This window comes from Arabidopsis lyrata, assembly GCF_000004255.2.
Source record: "Arabidopsis lyrata subsp. lyrata unplaced genomic scaffold ARALYscaffold_8, whole genome shotgun sequence".
NCBI classification, from domain to species: domain Eukaryota; kingdom Viridiplantae; phylum Streptophyta; class Magnoliopsida; order Brassicales; family Brassicaceae; genus Arabidopsis; species Arabidopsis lyrata.
The window spans coordinates 5,396,384-5,410,280 of record NW_003302548.1 but is presented as its reverse complement, the minus strand read 5'-3'; the positions used below and the strand labels follow the sequence as shown (position 1 = coordinate 5,410,280).

General features: G+C 40.3%; 2 protein-coding genes across 3 annotated transcripts; one reads left to right on the top strand and one right to left on the bottom strand.

Annotated features, from left to right (window-relative positions):
- Positions 1-4,404: 4,404 nt before the first annotated feature.
- Positions 4,405-11,592, top strand: LOC9299790. 2 transcript variants are annotated; one of them, XM_021024032.1, is made up of 10 exons: positions 4,405-4,648; positions 5,177-5,265; positions 5,342-6,211; positions 6,297-6,417; positions 6,503-6,598; positions 6,839-7,615; positions 7,714-10,216; positions 10,401-10,591; positions 10,667-10,726; positions 10,951-11,592. In XM_021024032.1, exons 1-10 carry the CDS (start codon positions 4,567-4,569, stop codon positions 11,316-11,318), a joined length of 5,157 nt encoding a protein of 1,718 aa, XP_020879691.1. In that variant the 5' UTR covers positions 4,405-4,566; the 3' UTR covers positions 11,319-11,592. The 2 variants fall into 2 exon arrangements, with proteins under 2 accessions (XP_020879691.1, XP_020879686.1); XM_021024027.1 differs by having other exon boundaries at positions 4,476-4,648; positions 5,333-6,211.
- A 227-nt stretch (positions 11,593-11,819) lies between these two features.
- On the bottom strand, positions 11,820-13,390 carry LOC9299789. The gene has a single exon (XM_021024036.1). It carries the CDS (start codon positions 13,119-13,121, stop codon positions 12,774-12,776), a length of 348 nt encoding a protein of 115 aa, XP_020879695.1. The 5' UTR covers positions 13,122-13,390; the 3' UTR covers positions 11,820-12,773.
- Positions 13,391-13,897: the final 507 nt, after the last annotated feature.

Below are 13,897 nucleotides of genomic sequence, written 5' to 3'. Positions count from 1 at the left end.
TGTTTCATAGTTACAAGTTTGATTGGGATTCTGTTAAGGTTTCTTGATTTCAGCTCTTTCGCCATAGCCAAAACAACTCCCTATTCTGCTTCAAGTCTCTTTTGCAATGAGTTCCTCTTTCAAGTCTTGATCTGGGGATGCAGCAAGAGAATCTCCACGGATAGTCGACGAAGACGAGCCCATAATTCTTCCTCTGGTAGATAACTCAAATCTGACGAAGATAATCAGTCTTACAGAGGAGCTCCTCGAAGAGATAGAGCTTACTCCCATGAGGAGCTGCAAGGAAAGAATCTTGAGAGGAAAGAAGAGCACTACTCACCAAAAGAAAGAAGAAAGTACGAGAGCTTCAGCCCTCTATCCACAGCTTTAATGGACCCTCGTAGGAACGAGCACTATAGAGGCTCGACTAATGACTCTAAAGGCTTCCTCAGCGATCGTCCCTGGAGTATCGTAGTACGCACCACTCTCGAGATTTCTACGATAAAGAAAGGGATCACAAACCTGTGTGGCAACGCTTAGAGACCAATTGCCATTCGTACTATCCCCGACATCGGGAGAACCTTAATTCTTTTAACACTGATTACAGGAAACAAAGACATGACGAGTCCGTTGCTACTAGCTCATGGCTCCCAAAATCTTCCAGCTTTCAGGATGAGGAAGCTAGAAACTACAAATTACAACGTTTCAACTCTGGAGGTAACAGAGATGCAAGACAAGTTCTGGATAAAAAAAGATCTTCTTACCAGGCTCCTAAAGAAAGTATTAAAGAGTACTCAAGAGAAAATCCCTCTCCAAGAAAGAGTGCTAGGACTCATCTTACATACATGGAGAAAGGCAAAGGTATTTAGTCAGAGGAAGACGGGTCTCGTACTGTCACAATGTTAGATATTCGGATACACCGGCCCAACGGGACTGCTTACTACCGTGAAAAGCTCCATCAAAACCATTGACAAAAAATTCACCAGTGCTTGTCTTGGGTTCTAAAGAAGCAGCAGTTGCATCTTTAGAGGTTCCCAGTCTCACATCTCCGAAGGTAATCTCTCCTCTAGAGAATAAGGTTCAGGGAAAACCAGTTAGAGAGCCGATTTCTAAAGAAGAAGAACTCCAGATTCAGAAAGAGTTAGACGAAATGAAGGAGAGAAATCTAGCACTATCAGCAGAAGAAAATAAGATTTTGCAGGAAAAAGCTGATGAGTTGTATGCTTTGACCATGCATCAAGAAGAGATTGATAATGATGATTTGTTGGATGATGGTATGCAGAATGCATATATGCAATTGAGTGGTGAACGTACGGTATCTGAACAGATTAAACCTATCTCTATAGGTAAAGATCTACCTGCGTCCCCATCTTTTTTCTCGCAGCAAGAAAGACTCCCCTTTATCAAAATCGGCTCACATAAGGAAAAGAGCTGAAACCAGAAGGAGAGTGAGTCAAAGTCCCCTAGAGTTACCGGGAGTAGCGTCAAAGAAGAGGAACATCCTCCCCAACGGACCCCCAAAGAAGAGATCAGAAAATAAAAGTCAGACTCTAAGGTCTCGCACTGGGAAGCCTTCCTTAACTATCCCCCGTATTGGGGTGTTTCAATCATCAACAGAACCAAGTCTCGCTCAGGTCTGGTGGGGTCCCAAAACCCACCCAATAAGGATCAATGAGGTCTAAAATTAATGAAAAAATAGAAATTATTAGTTACTTATTAATAAGATCGATTTTTGAACTGTCCACTTATTTTTATTCACCTACTTATTTTACATTAGTTAACTTACATTTTGATTTTTGAATAGTTAACTTTTTGAATTGTTGACCAATTATTTTACATTAGTTGACCTACATTTTGATTTTTGAATTGTTAACTTTTTGAATTGTTGACCAATTATTTTTTGTTTGTCGACTTAATTTTATTTTTCTATTGACTTGTATTTGGGTGATTGATATATTACATTGTCGATTTTTTAATTGTTGACTTTTTTTAAAAAAAAAGTTTGAGGTAGTTATTTTTGTAGTAATTAATACTCTTTTCTATATGTAAAAAAATACAACACATAACTTTTTTTTTGGTAGGAGGAGGGGTTTTTTGGTAGGAGGAGGGGTTTTTTGGTAGGAGGAGGGGAGACATTGTCTCCCCCAAATTTTTAAGAAAAAATAAAATCAATTACACGAGAACATTCCGAGGGTGCGCAGACCCGTTCATGTCTTCCAAAACAATCGAAGAAATTAAATCTGGACTAGCGTCCAACGCATGAAAACCCAAAGGCAAAGTAAACACATAGTTAGCTAACCCGTCAGCTAGACGGTTAGTCTCCCTATACCTATGAGAAATACAGACTATCCAGTCCCTTGAAATGAAGCCATAGCACAAACGTACTAGGAATGACAATGGATGCTGCTCGCTTATCCGTGTCTTTAAAAAACCCACCACAATCTTAGAATCTACCTCAAGTTCCAACCGCGTAATTCCTTTCTCCCACGCGATGTATAACCCATAGCAGATTCCCCGCAATTCCGCTAGAGGCGCTGAGCAAATTCCTATGTTTAACGCGAACCCTCCTATCCAATTGCCATCTCCATCTCTTAATACTCCTCGTGCCGCTGCTAGCCCCAGGTTACCCTTAGAAGCACCATCTGTTTTCAATTTCGTCCAGCCCACACATGGCGGTTTCCACGCAATGAACCTTACTACCTGCGAAGACTTATTCACTCTCCCCACTGCGGCCTCCTTTGCCGTATACACTTCCTTGGCAAGGGCTTTAAGGAAACGTACCCTATCCCGGAACTGTCCCATGCATCCAAAAATGTCCCCGCATCTCCACTTCCATGCCCACCATACCGCAATAGCAAATAAGGTGCCCCATGAGCTTCCCTCCCGCTCTATATCATCTTTTAAATTATCATACACCCACTCCAGTATTGACTTCTCAAAGAAAGAGTGAACATTCCGCCGTGGGACTATACGGCTCCAAAGCCCAGCCATTGCCGGGCAGTCTCTTAGGACGTGAAGGATGGTTTCATCTCCGCTATTGCAGACTTGACACAAACTTGTATCACTAAGGTGTCGCCTTTGTCTCTCCGTGTATGTCATGATGACCTGATGTGATACCAGCCACATAAACAAATGAACCCGTTCTGGTGCCTTCACTTGCCAAATTTTATCAAAAAATCTTCCCATACTATGTTTTGGTGCATTGTTCCTTGTTAAGCACGCATACGCTGACTTGACAGTAAAGCTCCCATTCTCATTATCTCCCCAAGATATTCTGTCCGTGGCTCCGGTAATTTCATCTAACACCACAGTCATGATCTGAAGCTTTACCTTCTCCGAGATATACGACAAAATATTTGTAAAGTCCCAGCCCGACCCACTGTGCCATAAATCCTTAACCCGCAGTTTCTCATATCCGTCTGGTAATACAACACAAAACTTTATGATAAAAAGACGTCTTTCCAAAACATTTTTCATAAATTATTCTATTACACAAATCATTATTTTTAAGTTTTAATAACTATTTAACTGTTTGTGATCAATGATAACAATGTTGATATAATCGTTTTAAATCAACCACAATCTCTCTAATCGCTTCTATTTACACTCTTTCTAAGAGCATCAGCAGTGACAAATGTGTGTGTGGGTGTAAGTATTTTTTTATTATTATAATTTAAAGCAAAAAAGAAAAGAGAGAGAAAGAAAGAGAGAGAAAGAGTGTTACACCCGAGTGTAAAGTTACACCCGGGTGGAAAGAGAGAGACAACATTTCAATTATTTTTCTTTTGTTTATTACTAACACTCGGCTATTGAGTGCGCCGATGTGTATGGCCTAAACCGTTACACAATCATACATATTAATATTATTATTATTATTTTTGACACAACAATCATATATTAAAACGATAGTATTTTTTTGTGTGTTTTATGGATATCAATTGTAAGGAACCTAGAAGTAAATTTCGTGACCTTTTACATACCACACATGTTGACGTAGATACGCCCAAACGCATGTGGTGTATCAAGATACAAACCGTCTAAAAAGTCAAAACCCAATCCAAAACCATCATCATTTCCGGTTTAGTGTTCTTCATAGCAACTCTATTGGCATAGACCGTCCTGCTCTGCTTCTTTAATTCCCGGTTTAGTGTTATTTCGTAGCAAGGTTCATGTAATAGACTCGGTAAAAAAAAAAATTGTGAGCGAGACAACAAAAACAAGTAAGTACACTCCACGCGCTCACTGTCCAGCGCGTAACCACGCGATTCTAATACTCAAAGACAAGTAAGCTAAACGCGCTTAGAAAGCGCGTGCGTCCAGACACAAAGTGGATAATCATGGGGAAACTGTCTAACCCTAAAGAAAAAACAAGAGAAAGATTTTTAATTTTTTTTAATAGCTAACCAAAAGAGATGGTGAATGCTAAAATACGCTGGATATGAAATAGTAGCTTAACCTACGCCGTGTTTTAGTCGTTCCTCTCTTTTAAACCTACGTTCCTCTTCACCGTAATCGCTCTCGCTCTCTCTCTTCTTCGTCGCTTCATCTTTCTCTCTCTCTCTTTGTAACTTCGAAACCGATCAATCCATGGCTAACTCTTCCGCTGGCTCCGCCGAAGACCACCGCAACAAGCACCTCTCCGTCAATCCACCGCACCAGATCTTCAAAGGTATTTCGCCGTTTTTCAATTGTTTTTCTTCTTCTTCTCTCCCGATGATTAAGGATTGTGTTTTGAGTCTTTCTCATTACGTAGACTCGAACACAATCCTAATTTTTCAGTGTTATTGTAGCTCTTCTCTCTCCCGATGCTTAATCGGAGATTAAATTAGCGTTAACAGAGTTTATTATAAGTCTCTAATTAGGGTTTTTGTTGTCTTTTGATCGCTTTTGATAACATTACCAGTTTTTTTAGCTCTTGGGGTTTTAATTTTAGAACTAAATTCATTTTTTTTTTAATGTTTGGAATAGTTAAAAGCATTGATTTTTAATGGTACTATTAGCTCTGTGTCTGCTTGTTATCAATTTGGTTGTTGTTTAGTATTGTTGTAGATCCATTAGATGTGAGACGTTTTTTGTAGTTCATTATGTTCATTGCTCGATAATTTTGGCATATTGCTTATGTAGAGACCAAAAGCTGATTCTATTACTGTGTCTTTTGTTAGAGGATTAGAGTGACATTGTGGCCTTGTATGTGCAGATATCCAGGGTTCTGACAATGCGATTCCGCTTTCACCGCAGTGGCTTCTCTCCAAACCTGGGGAGAACAAGACTGGAATGGGAACTGGGGTATGTTTATATTTGCTTGTGTGAGCGTTTGTTTATTTTGGATTTCTTAACATGTGACCTGGTTTAGTTTTTACAGGATCCTAATCAGTATGGAAACCATTCGGATGTTGTGAGACCAACAGGAAATGGGGAGGAGACACCGGATAATCTGAAGAAAAAAGATGTTTTTCGCCCATCCTTGCTTGATGCAGAAAGTGGTCGTCGTGATCGTTGGCGTGATGAGGAAAGGGATACCTTGTCTTCAGTTCGAAAAGACCGCTGGCGGAATGGTGACAAAGACTCTGGTGATAATAAGAAGGTGGACCGGTGGGATAATGTGGCACCTAAATTTGGGGAACCACGACGTGGTCCGAATGATCGGTGGACTGATTCAGGAAACAAGGATGCTGCACCAGAGCAGCGGCGTGAGAGCAAGTGGAACTCTCGCTGGGGACCTGATGATAAGGAAACTGAGATTCCGCGTAATAGGTGGGATGAACCTGGTAAGGACGGTGAAATCATTCGTGAGAAGGGTCCATCTCTTCCTACTGGTGATGGAGACCATTACCGGCCCTGGAGACCCTCTCAAGGTCGAGGAAGAGGAGAAGCTCTTCACAGCCAATCAACACCAAACAAGCAGGTTACACCCTTCTCTCACAGCAGGGGGCGTGGAGAGAACACTGCTATCTTTTCAGCTGGACGTGGAAGGTTGAGTCCTGGTGGAAGCCTTTTTACTAATGCATCAAACCAGTCTCACCCCCCTGGATCTGCCTCTGACAAGGGGGGAAGTGGTCCCGGAGAAACTCCCCATCTGAGATATAGCAGAATGAAACTCTTGGATGTGTACAGGATGGCTGACACAGAGTGTTATGAAAAGTTTCCGGATGGGTTTATTGAGGTGCCTTCCCTTACGTCTGAGCAGCCAACAGACCCTCTGGCTCTTTGCGCTCCAAGTTCTGATGAAGTGGTGTGTAGTCATAGTTTAGTTGATGTTTTTTGTTCTTCCTCTGGTATCTCAGTTCTGATCTTTATATCCTTGTTTTTACTCGCAGAATGTTCTGGATGCGATTGAGAAAGGAAAAATAGTAAGCAGTGGTGCCCCTCAGACGACCAAGGATGGCCCTAGTGGCCGAAATCCAGTCGAGTTTTCACAACCTAGGCGAATCAGGCCTGGTAAGAATTCTATGAAAGACATCCAGGCTTCTAGTGTTTTGTGTATACGACATAAATGGTAAATTTTGTGAATGCCTCGTTGCAGCTGGAAGCAGAGAAGATATGACATTCGGTGCTGAGGAGTCTAAAGATGAAAGTGGAGAAACAAGGAACTATCCAGATGATAAGTTTAGGCCTGAAGGTATGCATTTATTGTGGCCTTCATGCTGACTCATGTTGACTCATGTTGGTGCTGTAGGAAATAGCTGATATTGGAATCGAGTGCATATTCATTTCTATGGTTATCGAAATTAACTCATATTCGTTAATATTTTTGAGCAGTGTTGTCAAAGCTGAAATGCTAAGATTTGTTCTGAATGATATGCCAGTTCTTCCTCTGTACCTATTAGCCTCTCACAATATGGTTTCTGTCATTTTGCAGCTTCTCATGAAGGTTATGCACCTTTTAGGAGAGGCAATGAGGTACCTGTCAGAGAATTGAAAGAACCCAGTATGCAGGGAAATACTCATGTTCAATCTGCCTCTCCATGGCGTCAGCCTTCTGCGGGGGAAAGATCGAATAGGAACTCACATGATTGGAACGACCCTTCAGCTGATAGCAGGCTGAAATCTTCTGACAGCGTCTGGTCGCATCCTAAAGATGCAATAAATCATTTAGGCGGCAATAATATGATGTTGCCACAGTCCAAAGGTGAGTCCAGATGGCAAATCAGTGAAGATCCTGCACTTAGAAGGCAGCCGTCTCTGGTGTTCGACAGGGAGCAGGAAGTTAGAAAGCTTCTGCCATCTTCGCCTGAAGAACTTACACTCTATTATAAAGATCCTCAGGGTTTAATTCAAGGCCCTTTTTCTGGATCTGATATCATTGGATGGTTTGAGGCTGGGTATTTTGGCATAGATTTGCTAGTTCGTCTTGCAAGTGAACCAAATGAAGCTCCTTTTTCATTACTTGGTGATGTAATGCCACATTTGCGGGCTAAGTCGGGTCCACCACCTGGTTTTACTGGTGCCAAGCAAAACGAATTTGTTGATGCAGCTGGTACATCAGCCTTCCCTGGTGTGGGGAAAGTTCATTCTGGGATGGGTGAGGCTGATCTGTTACAAAATGATATGAGGTATAAGCATGTTGCAGGAACTGTAGCGGAGAATCGGTTTATTGAATCATTGATGTCTGGGGGTTTGAACAATCCAGCTCAAGGTAGTCCTAGCGTTAGCCATTTGATGTGTTTTAAGAAAATTTATTGTTCAGGACCAGCAACTTTATTTACTTTCTCTGTTTTTATGTTGTGTCTGCAGGCGTTCAAGGATATGGAGTAAATAGTTCTGGTGGGTTGTCTTTACCAGTTACTGATGGTGGGGCAGACATGTATCTCTTGGCCAAGAAATTGGAACTTGAGCGGCAGAGATCAATACCTAGTCCGTATTCATATTGGCCTGGTAGGGAATCTGCAAACCTGATGCCAGGATCAGAGAATGTGTCAGAAAATGCTCAACAACCAGCCCGTTCTCCAAGTTCTGATTTGTTGTCCATCCTCCAAGGTGTAACGGATAGGTCTTCTCCTGCTGTTAGTGGTCCTCCTCCTGCTTGGTCACAATCCATTCAAAAGGAAAGTGATTTGCACCATGCCAAAAGTTTCCAAACGCAAACTCCCTTTGGGGTCCAACAGCAGAGACTGCCAGAGCAGAACTTACCTTTGGCAGGTTTACTTGGTCAACCTATTGAACATAATCCAGGTGGCATGTTATCTCCTGATATGATGCTCGCTGCTGGACTCTCTCAAGAACATCAATCGCTCAATCTGTTGCAGCAGCAACAGCTCTTGTTGCAGTTGAATTCTCAGACACCACTTTCTGCCCAACATCAGCGTCTATTGGTGGAAAAGATGCTCTTGCTTAAACACCAACATAAACAAGAAGAGCAGCAGCAGTTGTTAAGACAGCAACAGCAGCTGTTTTCCCAGGTTCTTGCTGATCAACAGCGTTCTCAGCAACGGTTTGGAGAGCCATCTTATGGTCATTTGCAGGCGTCTCTTGATGCGCTTAGGCTGCAACCATCAAAAGATATGTCACAAGTCAATCAGCAGATGCAGGTTCCTGTTTCCCGTGAGGAGCGAGGTGTCAACTTAGCTGATCTGCTCCCAGTTACACATGCCACTAATCAGACTGTTGCTTCTTTCGAAACCCCCTCTCTGCATCTGCAAAACCAGCTGTTTGGTAATGTTGACCCTAGGATGAACGAGGGGATGGTTCTGGCTGATCAAACTGATCATACCCATAAAAAAGATTCAAAATCAGAATATGAAAGAACAATTTCTGCAGACTACATGAACAGCTTGTACTCAGAAAAGCCTGTCCTCTCTCCTGGCTATCATGCTACACATAATGAGGAAGAACCTGTGAGCTGTCCAAACAATGAAAGCTCCACTTCTACTACAATAGCTCCCGAAATATTTGAAAGTAAGTTGCTGGAGGAGCAGGCTAAGGACATGTATGCTGGACAGGGAGATATCAGTAATGAGTTATCTGGGGAGATTCCTGCAACTGAAGTTAAAAACAATGAAGTTTCTGTAGGACGGAAGACTTCTGAGAAGAAGTCCAGGAAGCAGCGGGCTAAGCAGTCTGCTGAACTGGCTAAGACAACTTCTAAAGCTTCTCTGCAGGAGACAAAGCAACTTGAACCAGGAAGTGCTGATGATTCTGAGATAAAGGGTAAAACTAAAAAGTCGGCTGACACTTTGATAGACAATGATACTCGCCCCATTAAGAGCTCCACAGCCACAGCTTCAGTCACCTCCCAAATGAGTTCTGAAGCCGATTCAGTCAGGGGAGAAGAGTCTTCACTGCAAAACACACGAACACAACCAGGACGAGCTTGGAAGCCTGCTCCTGGCTTTAAACCAAAGTCATTGCTAGAAATTCAAATGGAAGAACAGAGGGTAGCTCAAGCAGAAGCTTTAGCTCCAAAGATTTCTACAACTGTGAGTTCAGTGGGTACGGCAGCTCCTTGGGCTGGGATTGTTGCCAATTCAGATCCTAACATACTAAGGGAGACTCATGGAGAGTTGGCTATTACTCAAACCGGTGTTGTAAAGCCTGAAAGTGTTCCTGCTCTTAAGGCTAAGAAAAGCCACTTGCATGACTTGCTGGCTGATGATGTTTTTGCCAAATCCAGTGACAAAGAGAGGGAAGAAATGGAAACCGTCTCTAAGAATGACGCATTCATGCAAGTCACGACCACTAATGCAGAGTCGTTTGACGATGATAACTTTATTGAGGCTAAGGAAACAAAAAAGAGCCGCAAGAAATCTGCGAGAGCAAAGAATTCTGGGGCGAAAGTTGCTGCACATGTTCCTACTGTAGATACATCCTTCCAAACCAACTCTGTTGAGAAGGGAAAAAGTTCTCGTGTTATACAGCAGCAGGAGAAGGAAGTTTTGCCTGCTATTCCTTCTGGGCCTTCTCTGGGAGATTTTGTTCTCTGGAAAGGAGAGACTGTAAACAATCCTCCACCGGCTGCTGCATGGTCTACTGGTCCGAAAAAATCCACAAAACCTAGCTCGCTTAGGGACATCGTGAGGGAGCAGGAGAAGATGACGACCTCATCTCATCCACCCCCTAGTCCAGTACCTACCACCCAGAAAGCTACTCCACCTCAGGTTCATCAGGGCGGTGCTTCCTGGTCGCGTTCTGCATCTTCCCCTTCACAGGCTGTTTCTCAGTCTTCTTACCAGTCAAAATCCAAAGGAGATGATGACCTTTTCTGGGGTCCAGTTGAGCAATCAACCCAGGAAACAAAACAGTATGAACCCATCTCTTGTTCCTTGAGTTCCCTAATCGTCATATCTGATGTTGTGTTACTAAATATATTGAAGGAGCAGCTTTCCCTTATAATTTGTAGTTTGTACATGCTAAATGAGTTTGCATTTTATTATCGCCTTAGATTTGTTGAAAGAATCGACTAACTGAGAGTTCTTTTTGAGCAGGGGAGACTTTCCTCATCTTACAAGTCAAAACAGTTGGGGAACCAAAAACACTCCTGGGAAAGTTAATGCAGGAACTTCACTGAATCGACAGAAATCAATTTCAACGGGATCTGCAGATCGGGTTTTGTCTTCACCTGTTGTCACTCAGGCGTCACAAAAAGGGAAAAAGGAGGCAGTGACAAAACTCACAGGTATGCTTTTCACTGATGCTCGCTCTGTCTGTCCAAAACTATTGGCTTGTTTTACTCATGTGTCTGGTTTTCCAGAGGCGAATGGCTTCAGAGATTGGTGCAAAAGCGAATGCCTCAGACTTCTTGGTTCCGAAGGTAAAAAGTTCATATTTCACTGTGGTTTCCATTTTGTTTTTGGTCGTTCCAAGTTTATCTCATTTTCTATGAGCTCAGGGTGAGCTGCCCTAAGCACTCTCTTTTTAATTTTCTTGTAACCTAGTTGGGACAGATTGAAGATCATATAGAACGTGAACATCCTCTCTTTCATTTCGATCAAACAATTATTCTGTTTTTGATGTGATGTGTATCTATTTTGCTAGATACAAGTGTCTTGGAATTTTGTCTGAAGCTATCCCGATCAGAAGCTGAAACTCTTCTGATAGAAAATCTGGGGTCGCGTGATCCTGACCACAAGTTCATCGACAAATTTCTCAACTACAAAGACCTGTTACCATCAGAAGTAGTTGAGATTGCATTTCAATCAAAGGGCTCGGGAGTCGGGACCCGAAACAACACTGGCGATGACTATTACTATAACACTACAGCTGCGAATGACGGGTTCTCGAAAGTTGGAGGAAAGAAAAAGGCAAAGAAAGGGAAGAAGGTAAGCTTAAGTGCATCGGTTCTGGGATTTAATGTGGTTAGTAACAGGATCATGATGGGAGAGATTCAGACAATTGAGGACTGAGAGGAAGAAGTTTGATATGTTTATACACTTTTGGGCTTCAGTTTTCATTGTACATTTGGTTTTTAGGACAAATCTTTGGTCTCCTTAATTTTATGGGATGGAACTTGTTTTATCTCACTAGGAAGTTTTGTTAGACTACTTTTAAGCGAGATGAGGTTTTTTCATGTTCCTCTTCCCTTTTAGTCGCAACCCAAAAGAGATGTTGGATCATGTTTGTTGTTTTATGTATTAGACACTTTTTTGTTCACCCAAGTATTCCATTTTGGTTTTTTTTTTCTTCTCTTTTTTTATAATGAATTTGGGTTTCGGTTTAAGATTTGGATGTGTCAATTGTAGCAATTTAGAAATCCATATTTGAACAGCAGAAGAATAGTTTTTTGTCTTGTTTCAGTTTAACGAGGAGAATCACTCAGATGTGTAAAACATCACATCGTGAAATAATGAATACACTGTTTGAGGTTAGCTTTTTAGTGGTGCAAAAAAGAAGAAGATAGATGTAACACTCCGGTTTCAGAAATATGGTTGTGCATGAGGAGATGTTTAAAAGAATTGATTTGGCCACCTATGTCACCAAAGTGCACTTATCTTTTCGGTCAACTGTTTCCTATGACGGTATGGCGAAGTCATGACTCCACAATAGAACCGGTTGTATAATGAGATTTTGATTCGCCATACTGTCATACTGTAACGCTAAAAGAATTCACCATATCGTCACACTGTTTGGTATATAGCAATTAAAACCGATATGAGTACATGGCGGGTGAGGTGGGAGGGCAAGTAGTGCGATGGTCCACTGTCCAATCTTGTGTTCCAATAATTAAAATGTCATATTTTAAAATATTCAAAAAGGAAAAAAAAACAAAAGATAATAAGGTAAGATTGAAAAGGGAGGAAGACCCTGTCTCTAAGCGGATTGATCATGTTTTTATTAATGAACATTGGGCTAGAATCTTCCCGGATGCTTACTCTGAATTTTGGGAGCCAAGCTAGTTTGATCAGGCTCCTAATTTTTGGCGCAATCTTCTTGCATTTGTCCCTTATCTCTACATTGATGACTGTCTTTCTTCATCCAGAAGAAGATAAGCGGGATAGGCCCGAAATTATACAGAACTTCACGGATTTCTTAATGGTGATTCTCCCATTAAGAGATGCTCCCTCAAGTGTTTAACTGAGGTATATTCAGTTCGTGTAGATGGTTGGATAAGTAATGTGCTGGGGCGTGGTGTTTCCGACCTTGATCTATTAATCATTTTGGATTATTTTTCCACTCTTATGGGAAACTTGTGTTTTTAGCTTCAAAAAAAAATCACAAATTTAAGTTATTCGTTTTCAAAGAGCTATTCATTTTGGTTAATATTGTAGTAAAGTAAAAATATAAATGTTTGTGGTAAAATAATTGTAACAACAGAGAAATATCAAATTTATTTGGTAAAAATAGTACAAGAAATACATATATCAAGCACTTTTCGAGATTGAGACACAATGATTCCACAAGTCATCACTCTTCTTCAAGTATTCTGTTTCGTGGGCAATTAACATGGGTTTATCTGCAATATATTTAATAAGTGTATCGTGACACACTTTCCCTTCTTTGACGAGATCGTTGCAACAAGGATCAGAGATGGTTCCATTTTCAAAGACAACACCGATTATATCCAACGCACACTTAGGAGTGATTTTAACAAGACAAGTATTCCATAATGATTTTGCTTCAGCTTCTTCGACTGAGAAAACCGGAACAAACACACACACCAAAGCTACAACGATGAATAGCGTAGTAATTTGAGAGCTAAATTTAGACATATCTACTTACGCTTGAAATGTACAAGAATTATTCTTATTTTATGAAAAACAAATGTAAGAAACAATGATTTGTATCTGTTATTTGAAATATGAAGTTATCTAACCTATATATAGGTCATTGAAATTATAACGTAACTATCAAAAAAACTATAAAGTTAACGTAATATTTAATGGCAATTAAAAATTTTGACAAAAAAAAAAGACTACAAAACTTAAAGTTAATGGTTTCTATCAACGTTTCAAATATAACAAAAAAAAAAACTAAAGACAAGTACCGATATCCAATTCAATATAAGAAACAGAGGATTAATTTTAACTTATTTCGATATTCTAAACCAAATTAATAATGAGTATGAGGTTCAAATTGACATATATAGTTTTAAGAAAAAAAATTAAATGGACTAACTATTTATAATTATAAATATAATTAATTATTAAAATTTTAAAAGCCTAACTCATATTGTATTTGAAAACTATTATTTTATTTATATAAAAAATCATTTTCCTCACAATACTTTTAATCTAAATGACTAATAAATGTTAGTAAAAGTTTATTCGATATACAACTTATTCGAAGGTTTTCAAAGTTTTTATATGCTGATATGAGATCCACAATAGCAAATAATTAAATTTAGAATATCATATATAGTTTTGTTAATAGATACTCTCTATGTTCCTAGAAGAGTGATGTTTTGAGTTTTACACACTAGTTAAGAAAAATTCATTGTTATATTTTTTATTGTTGGACTATCTAGTTTAGAAAAGATTAATTTTTT

Excerpts from the sequence above, each read along its gene's own strand:
- LOC9299790 (XM_021024027.1), top strand. The coding sequence starts at position 4,567 with ATGGCTAACTCTTCCGCTGGCTCCGCCGAAGACCACCGCAACAAGCAC. Across the intron at positions 6,212-6,296 it reads CTCCAAGTTCTGATGAAGTG|AATGTTCTGGATGCGATTGA; the intron begins GTGTGTAGTCAT and ends TTTTACTCGCAG. Across the intron at positions 6,599-6,838 it reads TGATAAGTTTAGGCCTGAAG|CTTCTCATGAAGGTTATGCA; the intron begins GTATGCATTTAT and ends GTCATTTTGCAG.
- LOC9299789 (XM_021024036.1), bottom strand. The coding sequence starts at position 13,121 with ATGTCTAAATTTAGCTCTCAAATTACTACGCTATTCATCGTTGTAGCT.